The sequence below is a fragment of the Mytilus californianus genome, unplaced genomic scaffold, assembly GCF_021869535.1.
Source record: "Mytilus californianus isolate M0D057914Y unplaced genomic scaffold, xbMytCali1.0.p SCAF_5, whole genome shotgun sequence".
In the NCBI taxonomy this organism is placed as follows: domain Eukaryota; kingdom Metazoa; phylum Mollusca; class Bivalvia; order Mytilida; family Mytilidae; genus Mytilus; species Mytilus californianus.
Window position 1 is genome coordinate 67,621,847 of NW_026262701.1, and position 20,386 is coordinate 67,642,232.

At 33.1% G+C, this 20,386-nt stretch overlaps 3 protein-coding genes and 1 long non-coding RNA gene across 7 annotated transcripts in view; 2 read left to right on the forward strand and 2 right to left on the reverse strand.

Annotated features, from left to right (window-relative positions):
- LOC127701394 (uncharacterized) overlaps window positions 1-20,386 on the forward strand; it is a 203,940-nt gene that overhangs the window by 120,026 nt on the left and 63,528 nt on the right. The gene's annotated exons all lie outside the window — the stretch shown is intronic.
- Window positions 31-20,386, reverse strand: part of LOC127701268 (nuclear factor of activated T-cells 5-like) — a 347,248-nt gene continuing 326,892 nt past the window's right edge. The window contains exon 15 of one of the 3 annotated variants that reach the window (XR_007981961.1): window positions 31-41. The gene's annotated coding sequence lies outside the window, so the exon portion shown is untranslated. Of the gene's footprint in view, window positions 42-814; window positions 826-2,161; window positions 2,294-20,386 lie in introns of those variants that run through there. The other 2 variants (XR_007981960.1, XR_007981964.1) reach the window with 2 other exon arrangements.
- On the reverse strand, window positions 9,389-17,230 carry LOC127701282 (zinc finger protein 567-like). The gene is made up of 3 exons (XM_052205142.1): window positions 17,170-17,230; window positions 12,607-12,717; window positions 9,389-11,253 (listed from the first exon to the last, which is right to left on the reverse strand). Exons 1-3 carry the CDS (start codon window positions 17,216-17,218, stop codon window positions 9,401-9,403), a joined length of 2,013 nt encoding a protein of 670 aa, XP_052061102.1. The 5' UTR covers window positions 17,219-17,230; the 3' UTR covers window positions 9,389-9,400.
- LOC127701303 (F-box only protein 15-like) overlaps window positions 17,508-20,386 on the forward strand; it is a 35,549-nt gene continuing 32,670 nt past the window's right edge. For both annotated transcript variants that reach the window (XM_052205186.1, XM_052205187.1), the window contains exons 1-2: window positions 17,508-17,851; window positions 19,961-20,002. In XM_052205186.1, coding sequence (XP_052061146.1) covers window positions 17,778-17,851; window positions 19,961-20,002 — 116 coding nt within the window. In that variant the 5' untranslated portion in view covers window positions 17,508-17,777. The remainder of the gene's footprint in view (window positions 17,852-19,960; window positions 20,003-20,386) is intronic.

The window sequence follows — 20,386 nt, forward strand, 5'->3', positions numbered from 1 at the left end:
TTGATGAAATCAAACAAAGTTTAATTTTGGACCCTTTTGATCTCAATGTGGACAAAAATGATAACAGGGCCCAAAAATCAAAAATCTAAATACATGGTTAGATTCAGCATATCAAAGAACCCCATATATTCAATTTTTGTTGAAATCAAACAAAGTTTAATTTTGGACCCCGATTTGGACCAACTTGAAAACTGGGCCCATAATCAAAAATCTAAATACATGTTTAGATTCAGCATATCAAAGAACCATAAAAATTCAATTTTTGTTAAAATCAAACTAAGTTTAATTTTGGACCCTTTGGACCTTTATGTAGACCAATTTGCAAACGGAACCAAAAATTAAGAATCTAAATACACGGTTAGATTCGGCATATCAAAGAACCCCAATAATTCAATTTTTGATGAAATCAAACAAAGTTAAATTTTGGACCCTTTGGACTTCAATGTGGACCAATTTAAAAATGGGGCCCAAAATCCAAAAACTTAATACACGGTTAGATTCAGCATATTACAGAACCCCATATATTCAATTTTTGTTGAAATCAAACAAAGTTTAATTTTGGACCCCGATTCGGACCAACTTGAAAACTGGGCCCATAATCAAAAATCTAAATACATGGTTAGATTCAGCATATCAAAGAACCCCATATATTCAATTTTTGTTGAAATCAAACAAAGTTTAATTTTGGACCCCGATTTGGACCAACTTGAAAACTGGGCCCATAATCAAAAATCTAAATACATGGTTAGATTCAGCATATCAAAGAACCCCATATATTCAATTTTTGATGAAATCAAACAAAGTTTAATTTTGGACCCTTTTGATCTCAATGTGGACAAAGTTGATAACGGGGCCCAACAATCAAAAATCTAAATACATGGTTAGATTCAGCATATCAAAGAACCCCATATATTCAATTTTTGTTGAAATCAAACAAAGTTTAATTTTGGACCCCGATTTGGACCAACTTGAAAACTGGGCCCATAATCAAAAATCTAAATACATGGTTAGATTCAGCATATCAAAGAACCCCATATATTCAATTTTTGTTGAAATCAAACTAAGTTTAATTTTGGACCCTTTGGACCTTTATGTAGACCAATTTGCAAACGGAACCAAAAATTAAGAATCTAAATACACGGTTAGATTCGGCATATCAAAGAACCCCAATAATTCAATTTTTGATGAAATCAAACAAAGTTAAATTTTGGACCCTTTGGACCTCAATGTGGACCAATTTAAAAAACGGGGCCCAAAATCCAAAAACTTAATACACGGTTAGATTCAGCATATTAAAGAACCCCAAGAATTCAAGAATAAAACCCCATTGAAATTGATCAAGAAATAAGCAATTTATACGAAGTATCTTCTTTTGCACAATACTGTGCAATTGATTATTTCTTGCTATTGCGCAATACTGTACAATTGACAATTTCTTGCTATTGCGCAATATTGTGCTATTGGATATTTCTTGCTATTGCGCAATACTGTGCAATTGAAGATTTCTTGCTATTGCGCAATACTGTGCAATTGAAGATTTCTTGCTATTGTGCAATACTGTGCAATTGAAAATTTCTTGCTATTGCACAATACTTATTATATAATAATTTACACATCCTGTTTGGTGTGCATCTCCTACCATATCATTATTATTTGCTTTTATAAATAAATCAGAAATAACCAACTTAAAATGGAAAATTTTAAAAGAAAAAAAAAAGGAAAAAAAGAAAAAAAAAAGAAAAAAAAAAATCCCCCCCCAAAATTTTTTGAACCCCCTTATGATTCATCACCCCCAAACTCAATCTCAGCCTTCCCTTTGTGGTATGGTACCTTGCAGTACAATTTCAGAGAGATCCATACACTTGAACACAAGTTATTGTCAGGAAACTATAAAAATGCTTATTTCTGGCCCCTTTTTGGCCCCCAATTCCTAAACGTTTCGGGCAATTACCCCCAAACTCAATTCCAGCTTTCCCTTTGTGATATGGAACCTTGTAGTACAATTTCAGAAATATCCAAACACTTACACACAAGTTATTGTCATGAAACTAGAAAAGTGCTTGTTTTTTGCCCCTTTTTTGGCCCCTAAATCCTAACATTTTGAGGCAATTACCCCCAAAATCAATTACAGCCTTCCCTTTGTGATATGGAACCTTGTTGTACAATTCTATAAAGATCCATACACTTACACACAAGTTATTGTCTGGAAGTTACAAAAATGCTTATTATTGGCCCCTTTTTGGCCCCTAATTCCTTAACTGTTGGTACCATAACCCCCAAAATCAATCCCAACCTTCCTTTCATGGTATTGAACCTTATGGTAAAATTTCATGGAGATCCATTCACTTAAACTAAAGTTAGAGTGCGAAAACCAATGTGTCTTCGGACGACGCCGGACGACGACGACGACGACGACGACGACGACGATGACGCCAACGTCATACCAATATACGACCAAAAAATTTTCAATTTTTGCGGTCGTATAAAAACAGTTGAAAAGGGCTTATCGATACAAAGCAGAAATACATTTGCGGTATGCTGTTTTCTACAAAAGCGACATCAACAAGGTATTAGTTTGTGATTAGGTCAGTTCATGGGGAACCACTATTGGTAGGTCAGTGATATTTGTATGCAGTTGTATTAGTGTTGGAACATCTCGTTTCCATGCAGATTATTTGGCCCAGCCCCCTCAGTCATGGTCTATTGACTTTCGAAAATTTTGCTCAGTGTAAAGGTATTAGTTTGTGATTAGATCAGTTTAAGGGGAACTACTAGTGGTAGTTCAGTGGTATTTAGTATGTAGATGCATTTGCATTGGCACATCTCATTTCCATATACTAGTAGATTATTTGGCTCAGCCCCCTCAGTCATGGTCTATAGAGTTTGAAACTTTTGCTCAGTTTACATGTATTAGTTTGTGTGATTATATCAGTTTAAGAGGAACCACTAATGTTAATTCAATGATATTCAATATGCAATTGTTATAGCATTTGCAAGTCTCTTGTCCATGGAGATTATATTGCCCGATCCCCTCATCATTGACTTTGAAATTTTTACATTGTTTACGAGTTATGTTAAAGTTTGCTTTCTTAAGTGTAAGGGGGCATAACTTATGATAAGTCAATGGTACTTGGTATGCAGTTTTATCATTGGCAATTCTCATTTCCTTGGAGGTTATTTGGTCCTGCACATTAAGTCATGGTTCATTGACTTGAATGTTTTTCACAATTTACATGTTTAAATATTGCCGTTTGGATTCAATATTTGCGTTATACTACCAAAATTACAAAAAGACGAGACATATCTCTGTGTCAACAGTTTATTGTTCAATTGTTGCAAATTTTGATAAGATCTTTACTATTTAAGCGATTCGAGAAATAAATCTGACCTTTTGTACCTAGAGATCACAAACGCTTCGAGGAAAACCATTTGATTTTCTGGAGGAGGCAGGAGGATTTTTAAAATAAATAACTTGGCCTTGTGAGAAGTAAAAATTAATAACTGCACAAGACAGGATGGAAATGAATATTCTGCAACACAAAATGCAGGAAACAAATGTGTACAAAAGTAAAAATAAGTTTTTGTTGCGGCACAGCGTGAAAAAGTTTTTAATCTCCATTGTTTAGGTTTGAAAGTTCCTAATTAAGATAAAACTAGAAAAGCGTATCAGATGCACAAAATTGGTATTGTGTTTATTTCTTTTTTTTGCAAAAACTCTAGTAAATAAAGAAAAACTAATGAAAGTTAAATTGATTCAGTAAGAGAAATTGTCAGTCTTAATTGCAGTGACCACAATCAGTTTAACACCAGCGACATATGGAGTATATATTTCCCAGTTGATGCAATATTCCAGAGCTTGCTTTTCCTATCATGATTTCTTTGATCGTGCATGGGTTGCCGCTAACCAGGAAACCAATGAATCAAGGGTTCCAAGAAGTGAAGTTAAAATCATCCCTTTGAAAGTTTTACGGCGGTCATCAAAATCTAGTTTACCATTACAGAATATTTGTTAACCCTAACCGGGACCACAGTCCTGTCCTCCTCCATGATAGTGACATCACTAAATGGGACTGATCACCTGATTTGTAATAACCATCAGCAACATGTGGAGCAGGATCTGCCAACATTGTGTTGCTCACATCTATAGTATCTGTGAAGAGGGCCAAACTACAGAAACTTACATGTAACATGTAATGAACCATGGATAGGAGGTTAAGAACAAATTATTCCTGCCAGGTTGTTGTTTGTTGATGTGGTTCATAAGTGTTTCTCTTTTCTCGTTTTTATACGACCGCAAAAAAATTTTGCGGTCGTATCTTGGTATGACGGCGTTGTCTTCGTCGTCCGAAGACACATTAGTTTTCGCACTTTAACTTTAGTTTAAGTGAATTGATCTCTATGAAATTTTACCATAAGGTTCAATACCACAAAAGGAAGGTTGGGATTGATTTTGGAGGTTATGGTACCAACGGTTAAGGAAAAAGGGGCCAAAAATAAGCATTTTTGTAACTTCCAGACATAACTTGTGTGTTAGTGTATGGATCTCTCTGACATTGTACCACAAGGTTCCATCTCACAAAGGGAATGCTGGGATTGATTTTGGGGGTAATTGCCTCAAAATTTTAGGAATTAGGGGCCAAAAAGGGGCAAAAAACAAGCATTTTTCTAGTTTATGACAATAACTTGTGTGTTAGTGTATGGATCTTTATAGAATTGTACAACAAGGTTCCATATCACAAAGGGAAAGCTGGAATTGAGTTTGGGAGTAATTGCCCATAACGTTTAGGAATAAGGGGCAAAAAATAAGCATTTTTCAAGTTTCCAGACAATAACTTGTGTTCAATTGTATGGATCTCTCTGAAAGTGTACTACAAGGTTCCATATCACAAAGGGAAAGCTGGGTTTGAGTTTGGGGATAATTGCCCTAAACGTTTAGGAATTTGGGGCCAAAAAGGGGCCTAAAAACAAACATTTTTCTAATTTCCAGACAATAACTTGTGTTCAAGTGTATGGATCTCTCTGAAATTGTACTGCAAGGTACCATACCACAATGGGAGGGCTGGGATTGAGTTTGGGGTTGATGAATCATAAGGGGGTTCAAAATTGGGGGGGGGGGGGGGGGTCCTTTTTTTCCTTTAAAATTTTCCATTTCAAATTGGTTATTTCTGATTTATATATAAAAGCAAATAATGATATGGTTTGAATAGGTAAATTAAAATTTTTTAAGTTCTTAGACCACATTCATTCTGTGTCAGAAACCTATGCTGTGCTGTATCAAGCTTGAATGTTGTGTCCATACTTGCCCCAATTGTTCAGAGTTCGGCCTCTGCGGTCGTATCAAGCTGCGCCCAGCGGAGCATTTCATTTATATAGATTTAATAGACCTTTGGTTTTCCTGTTTGAATTGTTTAACATTAAATTTTTTTTTGGCCCTTTATAGCTTGCTGTTCAGTGTGAGCCAAGGCTAAATGTTGAAGGCTGTACTTTGTTTAATTAAATTGTATAACTGTTTACTTTTTACACATTGTGACTTGGATGGAGAGTTGTCTCATTGGCACTCATACCACATCTTCTTATTTCTATGTACACTTTAAAATAATTCCATACACCAAATATAGTTGACCTATATATACTAATATAGTATTTGAAAAACAGACCAAAACACAAAAACTTAACATTGATCAATGAACCATGAAAATGAGGTCAATGTCAGATGAAACCTGCCAGACTGATATGTACCCCTTATAATCATTCCATACACCACAGATACATTTAGTTTACCGACTGCTTAAAGTGTCTGCGAAACAGACCTAATCATGTAACTTTAACCTTGATCACTGATCCATGAAATGAGGTCAAGGTCAGTTGAACCCTGTCTGACAGACATTTCAAGGAACCCATATACCAATAAAATTTAGAATGGAAATGGGTAATGTGTCAAAGAGACAACAACCCGACCAAAGAGCATAAAACAGCCCAAGGCCACCATTGGGTCTTGAACACAGCGAGAAAATCCTGCACCCAGAGGCTCGCTTCAGCTGACCCCTAAACAAAAATGTGTACTAGTTCAGTGAAAATGGACATCACAATAAACTCTGAAACATATAAATGAACTAAAATTAAAAAAACAAAGGCCAGAGGCTTCTGACTATGAACAGACACAAAAATGCAGTGGGGTTAATCATGTTTTGTGAGATCTCAACCCTCCCCTATACCTCTAGCCAATGTAGAATAAACAAACACACAGCAACTTCAAAATTTAGTTATCCTCCTTCTCTTAATAAGTGAGAAATACACATGACAAAAATCTATAATTAATTTTCAAATATTCGCTGAACCATGAAAATGAGGTCAACAACAATGGACTTATGAGGGAAGGAACTTCGTAACATAAGGTATCTACTTTATTGTATGAACTTACTATGAAGCATCTAAGTCTTCTTTCTACCTTCTGAAATATATAGCTTTATACAAATCTTCTTATATCTTTATACAAATAATTTAAGGCCGCTGCTGGATAGTAATCCCTATGTCATGTATGTCTCACTCTGCGAATTTCTTCACAGGCAAAACAATAACTAGAGGCTCTAAAGAGCCTGTGTCGCTCACCTTGGTCTATGTGCATATTAAACAAAGGACACAGATGGATTCATGACAAAATTGTGTTTTGGTGATGGTGATGTGTTTGTAGATCTTACTTTACTGAACATTCTTGCTCCTTACTATTATCTCTATCTATAATGAACTTGGCCCGGTAGTTACAGTGGAAAATACTTAGTAAAAATTTACAAAAATTTACAAAATTTATGAAAATTGTAAAAAATTGACTATAAAGGGCAATAACTCCTTAAGGGTTCAATTGACAATTTTGGTCATGTTGCCTTATTTGTAGATCTAACTTTGCTGTACATTATTGCTGTTAACAGTTTATCTCTATCTATAACAATATTTAAGATAATAACCAAAAGCTGCAAAATTTTCTTAAAATTACCAATTCAGGGGCAGCAACCCAACAACAGGTTGCCTGATTGGTCTGAAAATTTCAGGGCAGATAGATCTTGACCTAATGAACAATTTTATCCTCATCATATTTGCTCTAAATGCTTTGGTTTCAGAGATATGAGCCAAAAACTGCATTTTACCCTATGTACTATTTTTTAGCCATGTCAGCCATCTTGGTTCGCGGGCGGGTTCATCGGACACATTTTTTAAACTAGATACCCTAATGATGATTGTGGACAAGTTTGGTTAAATTTGTCTTAGTAGTTTCAGAGGAGAAGATTTTTGTAAAAAATTACAAAAAATTACGAAAAATGGTTAAAAATTGACTATAAAGGGCAATAACTCCTTAAGGGGTCAACTGACCATTTTGGTCACGTTGCCTTATTTGTAGATCTTACTTTGTTGAACATTATTGCTGTTTACAGTTTATCTCTATCTATAATAATGTTCAAGATAATAACCAAAAACGGCAAAATTTCCTTAAAATTACCAATTCAGGGGCAGCAACCCAACAACGGGTTGTCCGATTCATCTGAAATTTTCAGGGCAGATAGATCTTGACCTGATAAACAATTTTACCCCATGTCAGATTTGCTCTAAATGCTTTGGTTTCAGAGATATAAGCCAAAATCTACATTTTACCCCTATGTTCTATTTTTAGCCATGGCGGCCATCTTGTTTGGTTGGCCGGGTCACCGGACACATTTTTTAAACTAGATACCCCAATGATGATTGTGGCCAAGTTTGGTCAAATTTGGCCCAGTAGTTTCAGAGGAGAAGATTTTTGTAAAAGTTTACGGACGACGGACGCCAAGTGATGAGAAAAGCTCACTTGACCTTTCAGGTCAGGTGAGCTAAAAATGAGGAGATGGGTATGATTGCCAATTTGCCAATGACACAACTATCCAACAGAGTTAAAATGAATGTTAACTGTAAAGGCAACAGCCTGCATACGGAGTATATATCTCCCAGGGCTTGTATTTCCTATCATGATTTCCTTGATAGAGGGTTGCTGCTCACAAGGAAGCTATTAAACCAAGAGTTCCAATTGGTGAAGTTGAAATCATCCCTTCATAAGTTTTACAGACGCCATTACGAGTTGGTTGACCGTTATGGAATATCCGTTTCACAGTCTTTAGTTTTCTATGTTGTGTTTTGTGTACTATTGTTTGTCTGTTTGTCTTTTTCTTTTTTAGCCATGGTGTTGTCAGTTTATTTTCGACTTATGAGTTTGAATGTCCCTCTGGTATCTTTCGTCTCTCTTTCATGTGACCATCAACTTATCATGCTTTTTACATGTTTTATACATTGTTAAGTTTATGTGACCATCAACTTATTCTACATGATTAGTTAATCCAAAAAGCACCTGCACACAACATAAGGTGACAAGGTATATATTATAGTCCCTTTGAACTTTGTTTATCTACTAAAAATGTTGAAATAATTTAATCAAAACAGCACACACTGTTATCATGGACATGACTGAAATAATACTGTAAATTCAGAAATTATTGTGAGGTTTTTATTAATGCGATTAATGCAACTTGGTGATTTTTGCAATAATAATTACTCGCATTCTGATAACTGATACATATTTCTGTATGCAGATTTTCCTGCAATTGCAATAATTAATCTCACAATTTCGTCCATTCTTCAAAAATCGCAATAATAGATGCATGCAATAATTTCTAAATTTTCGGGTAAGTCGCCTATAATGGGTGTATAGAATGATTGCAAGATGTACATGTCTGTCTGACAGGGTTGATCTGACCTTGACCTTATTTCATGGATCATTTAATAACATGTAAAAATTATGTAATTATACTTGTTGTAAACTTTAATGTAGGTCAATGAACAATGAAAATGAAATCAAGGTCAGATGAATCCTGTCACATACAATGCACCTACATGTAACAATCATTCTACAATGTATACAATGAATATACATGATATAGAACTAGCTGAAATATAACTTTACCACAGAAACTTAATGGTGATCAACGAACCATAAAATGAGGACAAGGTCTGGTTAACCCAATCTGATGGACAAGTATACCTTGCAATGTCTGTCAATTTTGTGACTTTCATCGCAGGCGAGACAGAAACAAATAAGGCAATTTAAAAGATAATAGTTTTAAATTAGTAAAGCTGTAAAAAAACTATCAGCGTACAATTAAACATTAATCTTTCCTAAAGAATGGAGTGGAGAAAAAATTTCCTAAAAGCTGAAGAAAATTTAAATTAAGAAATTCCTGAGTCTTGATTTTACTTATACATGTTATGCATGTACAGTAGGTTGCATGTACATGTAAATTCTGTTTTTCTGAACTGAAAAACAACTGACCCTGGTATCCCCAAGTCCCTTCCAAATAAAAGACTACATCACTTGCAAAATATATCATATATTCTCCTTTATTTCTGTAACTTTTATCATTGGTGAATCACCTACTGCATTTTCCACCCTCTGCAAAACAACGTTTCCATAGTCAATTTGAGGAATTATAATTGTTCTCCCTCCTCCTGAGTCCATTAAAGCTATATTGGAAATTTCTGTGAGTTGATAATTCAAGGCATTTCCTTCCGTGTCTGTTGTAATTACTAACTGACCACCAGACACAGACTCCTGTAAACAAGTGCTTTCTTCTGTCGATTCTACTATAACATTGACTGTAGATGTGTCTTTTTCCTGTAATTCATTTGTATTTTTTCCTTCATCAATACTCTGTATCTTATTTATAGTTGATGGTTCTGACTCAGTTTTATCATCCATCTTAATAGGTTGATTTTTTATACCATGCACTTGAGTTTCATGCCTTTTGACGTGATGTTTGTGTCGAAAGACATAACCACAATGTGAACATTTAAATTTTCCTTCCGTGTCATGATTTCTTTGATGTGCCCTGCACATTACTTCTGTTAAAAACCGCCAAGTGCATCCTGGGTAATTGCACTGATATGGACGAGTAGGATCATGAACACGTTTGTGTTTGGTTAAAGTTGATTTATCAGAGTATGCATTACCACAGATATCGCATAAAACACACCCGTTGTTATGCTGTTGCCTATGTATATGTATTAAGGCAGTATTTGATGATGAAAAATCACATTGTTCACATTGGTAAGACTTCTTGGAGTGTGAGCGATGATGTATAGTAAGGTAGGTTTGAGTCTTAAACGATTTTCCACAAAAATCACAGAGAAAAGGTTTTTCAGGCTTATGGAGTGCAATATGTTTTTTCAAGTAACGTAATCTAGTGAATATTTTTCCACATTTTGCACAGGGAAATTCTCCTGCCTGGTCTTGTATTTCAGTATTTCTGTTCTTCCTGCTAGATCCAGTGTTATATTTTAAGCAAATCCTTTTATATTCAGAAAACTTCATCAGCTTTATATTGTCACTAGTATTTTGCAGTTTGAGTTCTTCCTTGGTATTCATATGATCTAAATGCTGATCAGACATGTGTTGATACAAGTTTGCCAATACCATATCTTGGTAATTACAATATATACAGCACAAATTTTGTCTTTCATAAATAATAGTTTTTCCAGCATTTAAATTTGTCTTCACACAAAAAAAGAAATCATTTCCATCTGTTTTATCATCATTTCTATATTTTAAATTTCTTTCTGGCGATTCATCATCAATAAAAAGATCATTACTGGGTTCATCCAAGCTAATTATTTCAATATTGCAGGTGACAACATTGCTTTCTCCATGTGATGAATTTGGTTGGACAACTTCCTGACTATCTTTGATAGCAACTGGTCTTGTATAACATAATGACAGTTCATTATTAGATTTTAGCTCTAAATGTTCAATCTCTGTTGTCCCACCACTGTGATCCATCTGCAATGAATCTTCAATGGGCGGGTTAACAGTTGCTGAGGCAGGAATTTCTTCACAATAATTTATAATATCACAATCAGCTGTATCATTTTGAGTCGCATCTGTTGGACTGCCTTTTTCATAATCAGGATCACATTTACTGTTGTCAGAACCTTCGCTGGTTAATAAACTGACAACATCAAGGTTTTCCATATTTACAATTTGAAGATCATAATCATTTCCTTTTTCCTCTATAATATTTGTTATGTCTTGAATATCTTCTTTCTCATGAAAATTATTTCTTCTTTGTTTCCTATGAACCAATGACACTTTATGTTTCACTCTATAATGCTGAGAGAGGGAGGAGTCTTTAGTATATGAAATCTTACATAGCTGACAAACATAACAGTTTCCTGGTCCACGGTCTGAAATAAAAGAAAAAAGGCCCTTTAGTCGTATATGAAGCTTTACAGATCTTTAAAATGTATTTAACCATAATTAGAATATATAATTTTGCTTTATTGGCATGAACATGGTACTGATAATGGGTAGAAAAGAATAAATTTAAGCACTAATACTCCCTCCTGACAGGCTTGCACTTTCATGGTACCACAATCTGTCCATACCTATATTTTGGCATTGCACAAGGTCATGTTTTTCTCTATCTGTTAATGACGTCTTAACACTAAATCCATTGGATGTTGGATGTGTACTGATTTATATTTTAGTCTTAGACACATGATTTTTTTTATTACATTTGTAGTTGTTATTGGCTTTGAACTAGCTGTCAGTAACTGTGAGTAATCTCAGATCTGTACTTTGTGTCTTTCATGCTGTTAGGGATGTATAAATCACCTGCCACATCCAGTTTTCGTTTTTGTTAGATATTTTATGCTTTATATCGTTCTGATGAGTTAAGCCCTTTTCAACTGAGATTTATAGCTTGTTCTAATGTTGTGCAGTAACACAACTGTCTCATGTTAGGGGAGGGTTTATGTGCCTGTCCCAAGTCAGGAACCTGTAGTTCAGTGGTTGTCGTTGGTTCATGTCTGTCATATTTTTTACCCGTAAATTGTTTTGTTATGAATTAAGCTGTTAGTTTTCTCAATTGAATTGTTTCATATTTTTCATGTTGGGCCCTCCATAGCCAACTATTCAGTATGGATTTTTCTCATTGTTGAAGGACAAATGGTTGCCTATAATTGATTACATCCACTTTATTTGTACTTTGGTAAGTAACTTTGATTAATTGGCAATCATACCACATCTCCTTATCTTTACCGTATATTGTATGCAAACTTTGGCAAAACCACAAAATCAAGTATCAACGAAATTACAATTTTTTCCTCTATCCATTAAAATTGGTACCCACAAAAATAATTGATTCCACAGTAATGCACACCAGAATAATTTTTGAAACAAACAACATATCGTTTAATAGTAAAACAAAGGATATGGGGTATCCATCCATGACACAAAATCAATTCATGCACAGCAAAAAACACACAAAAAGCAAAGGAACAGCGCTATTATTGCTGTTCTTCATCTCAAAGTCAGTCTCAAACATAGCATGTGTACATATATGAGGTGTCAAGATAAAGCTTATTGAAAACTTAATAAAAAACAAAGTGGTATCTCTAACAACCTTGCAACTTCTGAATGCAGAAACTTTTCTAAATCAAAAATATATTTAAAGAATGATCTGTTAAGTAATGGTACAAATCATTTAATTAAAAGCTCATAATGAAATTTTACAATATTGATACTTAAGTACTTACGTTGTATCTTGTGCCTCAAAAAATCTATAAGGTTTTCTTCATTATGCTCACAAATACCACAAGTGAAAAGATCTGTATTTTGTACTACAACATCAACTTGACCATGCTCACCTGTTAAAATTTATGTAATATTTTTAATTAATAAACATATGGTTATCTACAGATTAACAGACAAAGTAATTTGTCGGATTTACAATTTGCAGTATCAACAACAAGAAGTTTCGTATATAAATTTTTGTAAAAAAATTTGAAAATATTTGTGGAGGGCAATAGTTTAAAACTGAAATTGTTTTAATGAACTAAAATTGCAAATGCAATAAAAATAGACCATTCAACATGCATCTTTACATTCTGAATGTAATCTGGATGTATTAATTTTATTGTAAACTATGAAATTTCTTCAGATTGTCAAGTTGCAGTTAATATTCATGTATTGACTTTTACACTTGCAAAGTGATGCAGTTTGATTGATAATTGATGTACATGTACTTGTGTTATTTGGCATGAAATTATGTTCTGTTTTACGATTTACAGTCTAATCTTGAACTCTTTTAAAAAGGGGGATGCAGATTGTGTAAGTTAATATTAAAGTATATGTTTGAAGTGCTAAAACTTTTTCTTTGTTGTTGAATTTATAAATTTTATTTTTTAATCTTAATTTTCAGTAGCATTTTCTGAAAAGTAATCAAGTGATCACTGATGCAATTAATCTTGATAATTTTTTTCTCCTGCCAGGTGTGTCGATCTACCTGTACAAGTGATTAGTGATCATTAGCCTGATATCCCTCAGGGCTTTAAAACAATAATCAGGAGGTATGTGTTGATGGTCTCTATTTCATCGAATTAATATAAAATTAATGTAAAATAAGGGTTTCTATAATTTCATAAAAGGAATAATCATCTATTCATATGAAATATATACCAGTGTCATTCGTAATTCTCATGAATAATATAAAATATATGATCAAAATATTTAATGATATATGAAATGAAATATTTTAAGATGATTCCTTCAAATACATTGACAGACTGTATTTAATGCAGCTGAACAATAGCGTGTAGTGCATATCCAGTATACTTTATCATCTAGTCTGGATTGGTACCCATTTTAGATTACCAATCTGGTTGCCAAATCTTTTAGTAACCCACTGAATATCTAAGTGTGAATTTGCCATACTGACTTAAGAATGATGGATTTCCATATTTAAAATAAGTGACACAAAATGTATAATTACTTTATTCTAATTTAATTATGAGTTAGAATCATTAAATTATTTATTTTAAACATATTACAAGCAAGAAATATATGTTACGTTAAAAAGATATAAAAAGAAAAGCAAGACTAATTTCAGCTAATAATGAAAAGTTACCACTTATTTGTCTTTTCTTTTCTCTTATTCTGATATCCTTTTTAAAATTATTTATCATTTGATTGAACTGGAAATATGTCATTTTATTGTTGACACCTTTTTAATCACCTTAATCATGTTTATTTAGACTAATAACTGGCATTTGTACTGTTGACACCTTTTTAATAACCCAAGTGATAACATAACTACCTGTAATTACATGAAATTGTAATTAACCAAATATATGATATATATGTATCTGATCATGTTTTTAGTGATTGTGTCTAAGTATGATTTATTTGTAATATTAATTAATACAAAACATAAAGTTTACAAATTTTAATCCAGCAGATGTCAAATACCATATTAATGCTTTCACCATTCAATAATATTTATTTATTTGATGAGAATGATATTGTATAACTTTTTTCGTGTTCTTTCATAGAACTATTTGGTAAGATCAAAGAAACCTCAGTTTTTTTTCAAATTTTACTCCAAATCTATTTTTAGAAATAAGTACAATAAATGTTTGCCTCAAATTGCCTCTACAAACTAGAGGCTCTCAAGAGCCTGTGTTGCTCACCTGTATTTACTGATGCTTTGGAAATCATGTAAAATAAGGTTAAAATCATAATTAATAGTATTAGATATTAGATATTATAATGATATCTAAGATAATAACAAAAAACTGCAAAATTTTTGTAAAATTACTAACTCAGGGGCAGCAACCCAACAACAGATTGTCGGATTCGTCTGAAAATTTCAGGGCAGATAAATCTAAATCTGATGAACATTTTTGCCACCTGTCAGATTTGCTCTAAATGCTTTAGTTTCGGAGATATAAACCAAAAACTGCATTTTACCCCTATGTTCTATTTTTAACCAAGTTGGCCATGATGGTTGGAAGGCTGGGTCATCGGACAAATTTTTTGAACTAAATACCCTAATAATGATTATGGCCAAGTATGGTTAAATTTGTCTCAGTAGTTTCAGAGAAGAAGATTTTTGTAAAAGATTACAAAAATTTACAAAAAATTGTTAAAAATTGACTATTAAGGGCAATAACTCCTAAAGGGGTCGACTGACAATTTTGGTCATGACAACTTATTTGTAGATTTATTTGTAGATCTTACTTTGCTGAACATTATTGCTGTTTACAGTTTATCTCTATCTATAATAATATTCAAGATAATAACCAAAAACTGCAAAATTTCCTTAAAATTACCAATTCAGGGGCAGCAACCTAACAACAGGTTGTCAGATTTGTCTGTAAATATCAGGGCAGATAGATCTTGACCTGATAATCAATTTTTCCCTATGTCAGATTTACTCTAAATGCTTTGGTTTCAGAGATATAAGCCAAAATCTACATTTTACCCCTATGTTCTATTTTTAGCCATTTGCGCTATCTTGGTTGGTTGGCAGGGTCATCGGACACATTTTTTTAAAGTAGATACCCTAATTATGATTGTGGTCAAGTTTGGTTAAATTTGGCCCAGTGGTTTCAGAGGAGAAGATTTTTGTAAAAAGCTAACGATTACGACGACTAAGGACGCCAAGTGATGAGAAAAGCTCATTTGGCCCTTTGGGCCAGGTGAGCTAAAAAATTGTACCTGTTTGATGTGACAATTAAGTTGTAATTACTCTTTAAATCAATGAATCCTTTAATAATGCATTCAGTGTCAATCAAATTTCTCTTTGGTTGTATACCAATTGTGAACACTAAAGATTTAACACATTACAAACATACACACACTCTGATCATTAAAACACAATTTATCAATAAAACAACATACTGTCAACATTTAGAAGTATTAAATTCAAACTTATATTTCAATTAAACTGTATTTAATATAAAGTCATATTTTATCTTATGGATCTAAGTTTACTTTAAAACATTGCAATGTATCTCCAAAATTTGTATATAAAGTTATTATAAATCAAGTAAAATTGAAAAAAAACTAAAAAAAAAAGCAGTAAATAACACAATCTACAAATCAAAGGCTGAGTTTGTTTACTTCATTTCTTTATATAACAAATGGTAGGCAAAGTTTGTGATAGTCTGAGTTTGTGACAGTACAAGTTTGTTTTAGACCGAATCATCCAGCAGCGCCTGAACAAGTACCACAGGAAGCTGATCCCACTGTAATATTGTGTATAGAAAGTATGAGTCCTTGGATGTCTTTATGTGCCTGTAAGTGTATAGTTTTTTCCAGGTTACTGAGTCTCCTTGTGTAAGTGTGTCAGATGGAAATATGCAACAAGATGGTACATGTATGATATCTTATACATCATTACCACAGTTCTGCCAACTATTCATGAAGCAAAAAGTAAATTACAAAAATACCAAACTACGAAGAAAATTCTAAACGGAAATTCCCCCTTGTCATGTAAGTAAATAGCAAATTCATAAGCTCAAACACATCAAAAGAATGGATAACAACTGTCATATTCCTGACTTGGTACAGACATTTTCTTATGTAGAAAATGGTGGATTAAATCTGGTTTTATAGCTACATTGTACATGTAGCTAAACCTCTCACTTGTATGACAGTCGCATAAAATTCCATTGTATTGACGATGTGTGACCAAAAAAACCGACATAAAAGGTAAAAATGTCAAAAAATAGGGGTACAGCAGTCAACATTGTGTTATAATCTTAATCACTACAAAAAACAAGCAAATATGTCAACAAAGACAAACAAAAAGGCACATAGGCAAAGCACATAAGCAAAAACGAAAGACAAGAATACTGTATACAAAAATGTACCATATGATGATACCATCAAATGCGTGAGATTTGGCTAAAATTATAAAGAGAAATAACAATAGATCAAAGGAAAATGCACCCAAATAAGCATGAAAATGAGACTTGGCAGCCCTGTTACCAAACTTGTGCTCAGCCTATGTTCTGCTAGTGCTAGTGGTGGAAATCTTAATGTGGTAAGCATGTTTGTAACACTACTTGTACTGTGATATCTATTGCAAATATACTGAGCAGCTCGTCGTTCAACCATCTCAATTTTGGATACCGATTCGGATAAATGAGGGTCCCAAGCTGAACGAAATTTTTATGCAAGTTTGGGTTAGACAGTGGATCAGAGTGCTTGGTATGCCCGGTTTTTATATGTGGATACCAATTGTCAGGCGATGTTAGCCTATATTCTCTGTAATTAAATCCTTTTTCATTGCATTGTACTATGATATAACTGACCATTGACATTTTCTGAGTTAATGCAAATAATTCCGGCAGTGGAGTTCATACCGGAAATGTATTGAGTACACTAAACGGTATGTCAGTGATGGTCGCTTTTCCGCTCTAGCTCCATGTCAACTCGTACCCTTTTTTTACTATTTAACGATCGGAATGACCTCCGGGGTTATGGCCCGATATTATCATATCTACACATGCATATAAGCACACAGACAAACACGTGACATAGTTTAAAGACGATCTTTTATAGGTCTGTATCTTTTAAAACATATTTTATTCGGATTCACTTAAAGGGGCGAACCGATCCAGGGCAAAAATGTAATTGGGACGAAATAAGCCTCGACCTTTCCCACTTATCAACATGTAAACAACTTTTATTACACTTATTACTGGGTGAAAAAGAAGAAGAAGGGTTTTATACTTCTCTCACTTGAATCATTAAAAAACCAGTACCACACACAGCACTATAGACCTACAGAACTATACGCAAATGTAACCGAAGAAGAAGATTAGCTACAACGATTCTCAAGTTCAAGTTAATTGACAACGAAAAAAATGAATTTTGATAAAGGCTTATTATTATTCAATAATTTGAAGCAAATAAAGTAATGGATGTCGTGAAAAATCACAGAAAGCAGCTTGCAGAATATCTTACCAACAAACAAAAGCAGACCACAGTTAGGTATAAATAAAGGCAACAGTACAGTCAGTAGCATACCGCTGTTCAATAGTCATAATTCAATTAAGATTACCTATATCTATACTTTGCAACAAGAGTGGGAAATTGTTTCAAAATTTATCGAGCGCTACGGTACAACGATTTCCTCAGAACTCCCAAAAACCTGAAAACTTTCCTGGTGTTTATGGAGTATATAATTATATATAATGATGGTTTTCATAATGCACAATCAGAGACATATATGTGTATATATGTCTCTGGCACAATAAAGTCTTTAATTTTGAAATCTATGTCACTTTTACCCAATAAAAGTACAATTTAACTTCATGAAATCGATTTGTGTGTCTTTTATGCAAGTTCCCTTCTGGACTCCGGAAGACTTTAATTATTCAAACTTGATAGCTGACAGTGTAAGGTATGCCTGTGCCTTGTGAAGGGTACATTTGTAGTTTAAAATTTTCCTAATTAAAGTAAATAGCTTTATTTTTTCTAAAATTTTTAACATATAGATAATAATAATCTACTTTTTGAATAATTACGTCCGCCATATTGTTATACATGGAACTTGCATACAAGACACACAAATCAAATTCCTGAAGTTAAATTGTACTTTTATTTTGTAAAAATGACAAATATCTCAAATTTATAGTCATATTTATCGATAAATGCAGTATTATTAAAATAAGAAAATGTGTGATCATCATCATGATCATGTGGTACATGTATGATTGTCAATGAGACAACTCTCTACCAGAGACCAAATGACAAAGAAGTTAAAAACTATAGGTCACCATACAGCCTTCAACAATGAGCAAAACCCATACCGCATACAATGTAGTAAGCTATTACACCATATAAAATCGAGTTTTCATTTAATATCTATCGGTTCTCAGGTTCATATTGAGCTCGTTTTAGAATGATATAAATGGCTGTGGTCATTGTACACCTTCTCAAAAAAGTTACTTGTCGTACTATAGCTAGGCATAGATGAACGCATTGGTACATGTATCGATTAGTTTTGAAAATGTTAACTAGGCATCATGAACTCAATAAGAAAAACAAAGGCTAATTAATCTTTATTTTTGTGTAATTTCATTGAATTTGTTTATCTATTATCACTTGAATACATACATTGTACAATCATTGACAACGCACATGTATGTAGTAGGCATAGAAATGAAAACAAACGTCCACAATTTGATCAACAAATAACATTAACAAAAAATTCTCTAAAATTATTACAAAGTGATTACTTATCTTGAAAAAAGAAAACAACATATCAAAATTGGAATTTCTTACAGTAAAGGAGATCAGATTTTTAAAGAAAGTATACCACAAGGGTCGATACCATACCTGCCAACTTTTCAAAATCTATATGGGTGATTTTAAGTGCAAGAGGAGCATTAATATTGTCATAAAAGTGTGTAATCTACTACCATGACTTCTACATTGTTTGAATGAGTATGTATGTTCTTAAATACCCTTTTTACTCATTTCAATGCCTGTATAGATTTCTTCAGTTTATACAATAAAGAATTCCAAAATTCAGGTCGCCACCTCTCATGGGGGAAATCCCCCATGAATTGTGAAAGTTGGCAGGTCTGCAATATTTGTTCAAGTGCTTTTAATGTCTTCATAAATGACATATTTATTTTTGTACAAAAATGCTCAATTTATAAAATTTATGCTGTTGATAACACTGTAGTGATAACATGAAGTGATTATGACATACATGTAGATAAGGTTGTTGGTACTTTAGAAACTGGTAGTTTAAATCTAATAAACTGTAACTAAGTGTTGTTTTTTTTCTCGAAAATTCAAAGAAGTATAGTCCTGACAAATTGCAGGCTATTAGTAACAATTGGAAAAAAAAACCAAATAAACATATTTGACATTTAACCAAAAAGATCTGTTATGAATGGAAAAAATTCAAGATAGAGCTCTTAGATTCATCTATGATTTATGAAAAACTGCTAGAAAAATCAAAATTATCTTCTTTAAAGATAAGAGGAATAAAAACTTTTGCCACAGAAACATTTAAAATAGTTCTTAAAAAAATCCAAGTTATCTACAGGATTTAATTGATATTAAAATTCAGAACTATAATTTTAGATCACAGGAAACAGCAGTTCTCCCAAGAGTCAGAACTACCAGGTATAGTTTGAAATCTGCTAATTTAAATGCTGCACAAATCTTGAATGAGCTGCCTAACCATTGTCACATGGAAACATCTTTTGACCAACTTAAAAAAAATACTGGTACAAACATGGGATCCAAACAGTTCATGCCGGTGCAATGATCATGTAGTGCTTTAATGCTTGTGTTTTTTATTTTGTTTGACTGTTTGTTTTGTACAGTTTTTTTTTGCCCAGCTTAATATTCTAATTTATGCTATGTTTTATATGTTTTAAAATACACTTTAATTTGCATGGAGTTTTCCTAAAATACAACTGAAACGTTAACTAAGCCTATAACTTTCATTTGACATCTCTATCATGTTTATGATCTTACTATGCATTAAATGTTTTACATACATAC

Coding starts and splice junctions, on each gene's coding strand:
- LOC127701282 (XM_052205142.1), bottom strand. CDS start 17,218: ATGAACTCCACTGCCGGAATTATTTGCATTAACTCAGAAAATGTCAAT. Junction 12,718..17,169: donor TAACTCAGAAAATGTCAATG/GTCAGTTATATC, acceptor AAATTTTAACAG/GTGAGCATGGTCAAGTTGAT. Junction 11,254..12,606: donor TTTGAGGCACAAGATACAAC/GTAAGTACTTAA, acceptor CTTTTATTTCAG/ACCGTGGACCAGGAAACTGT.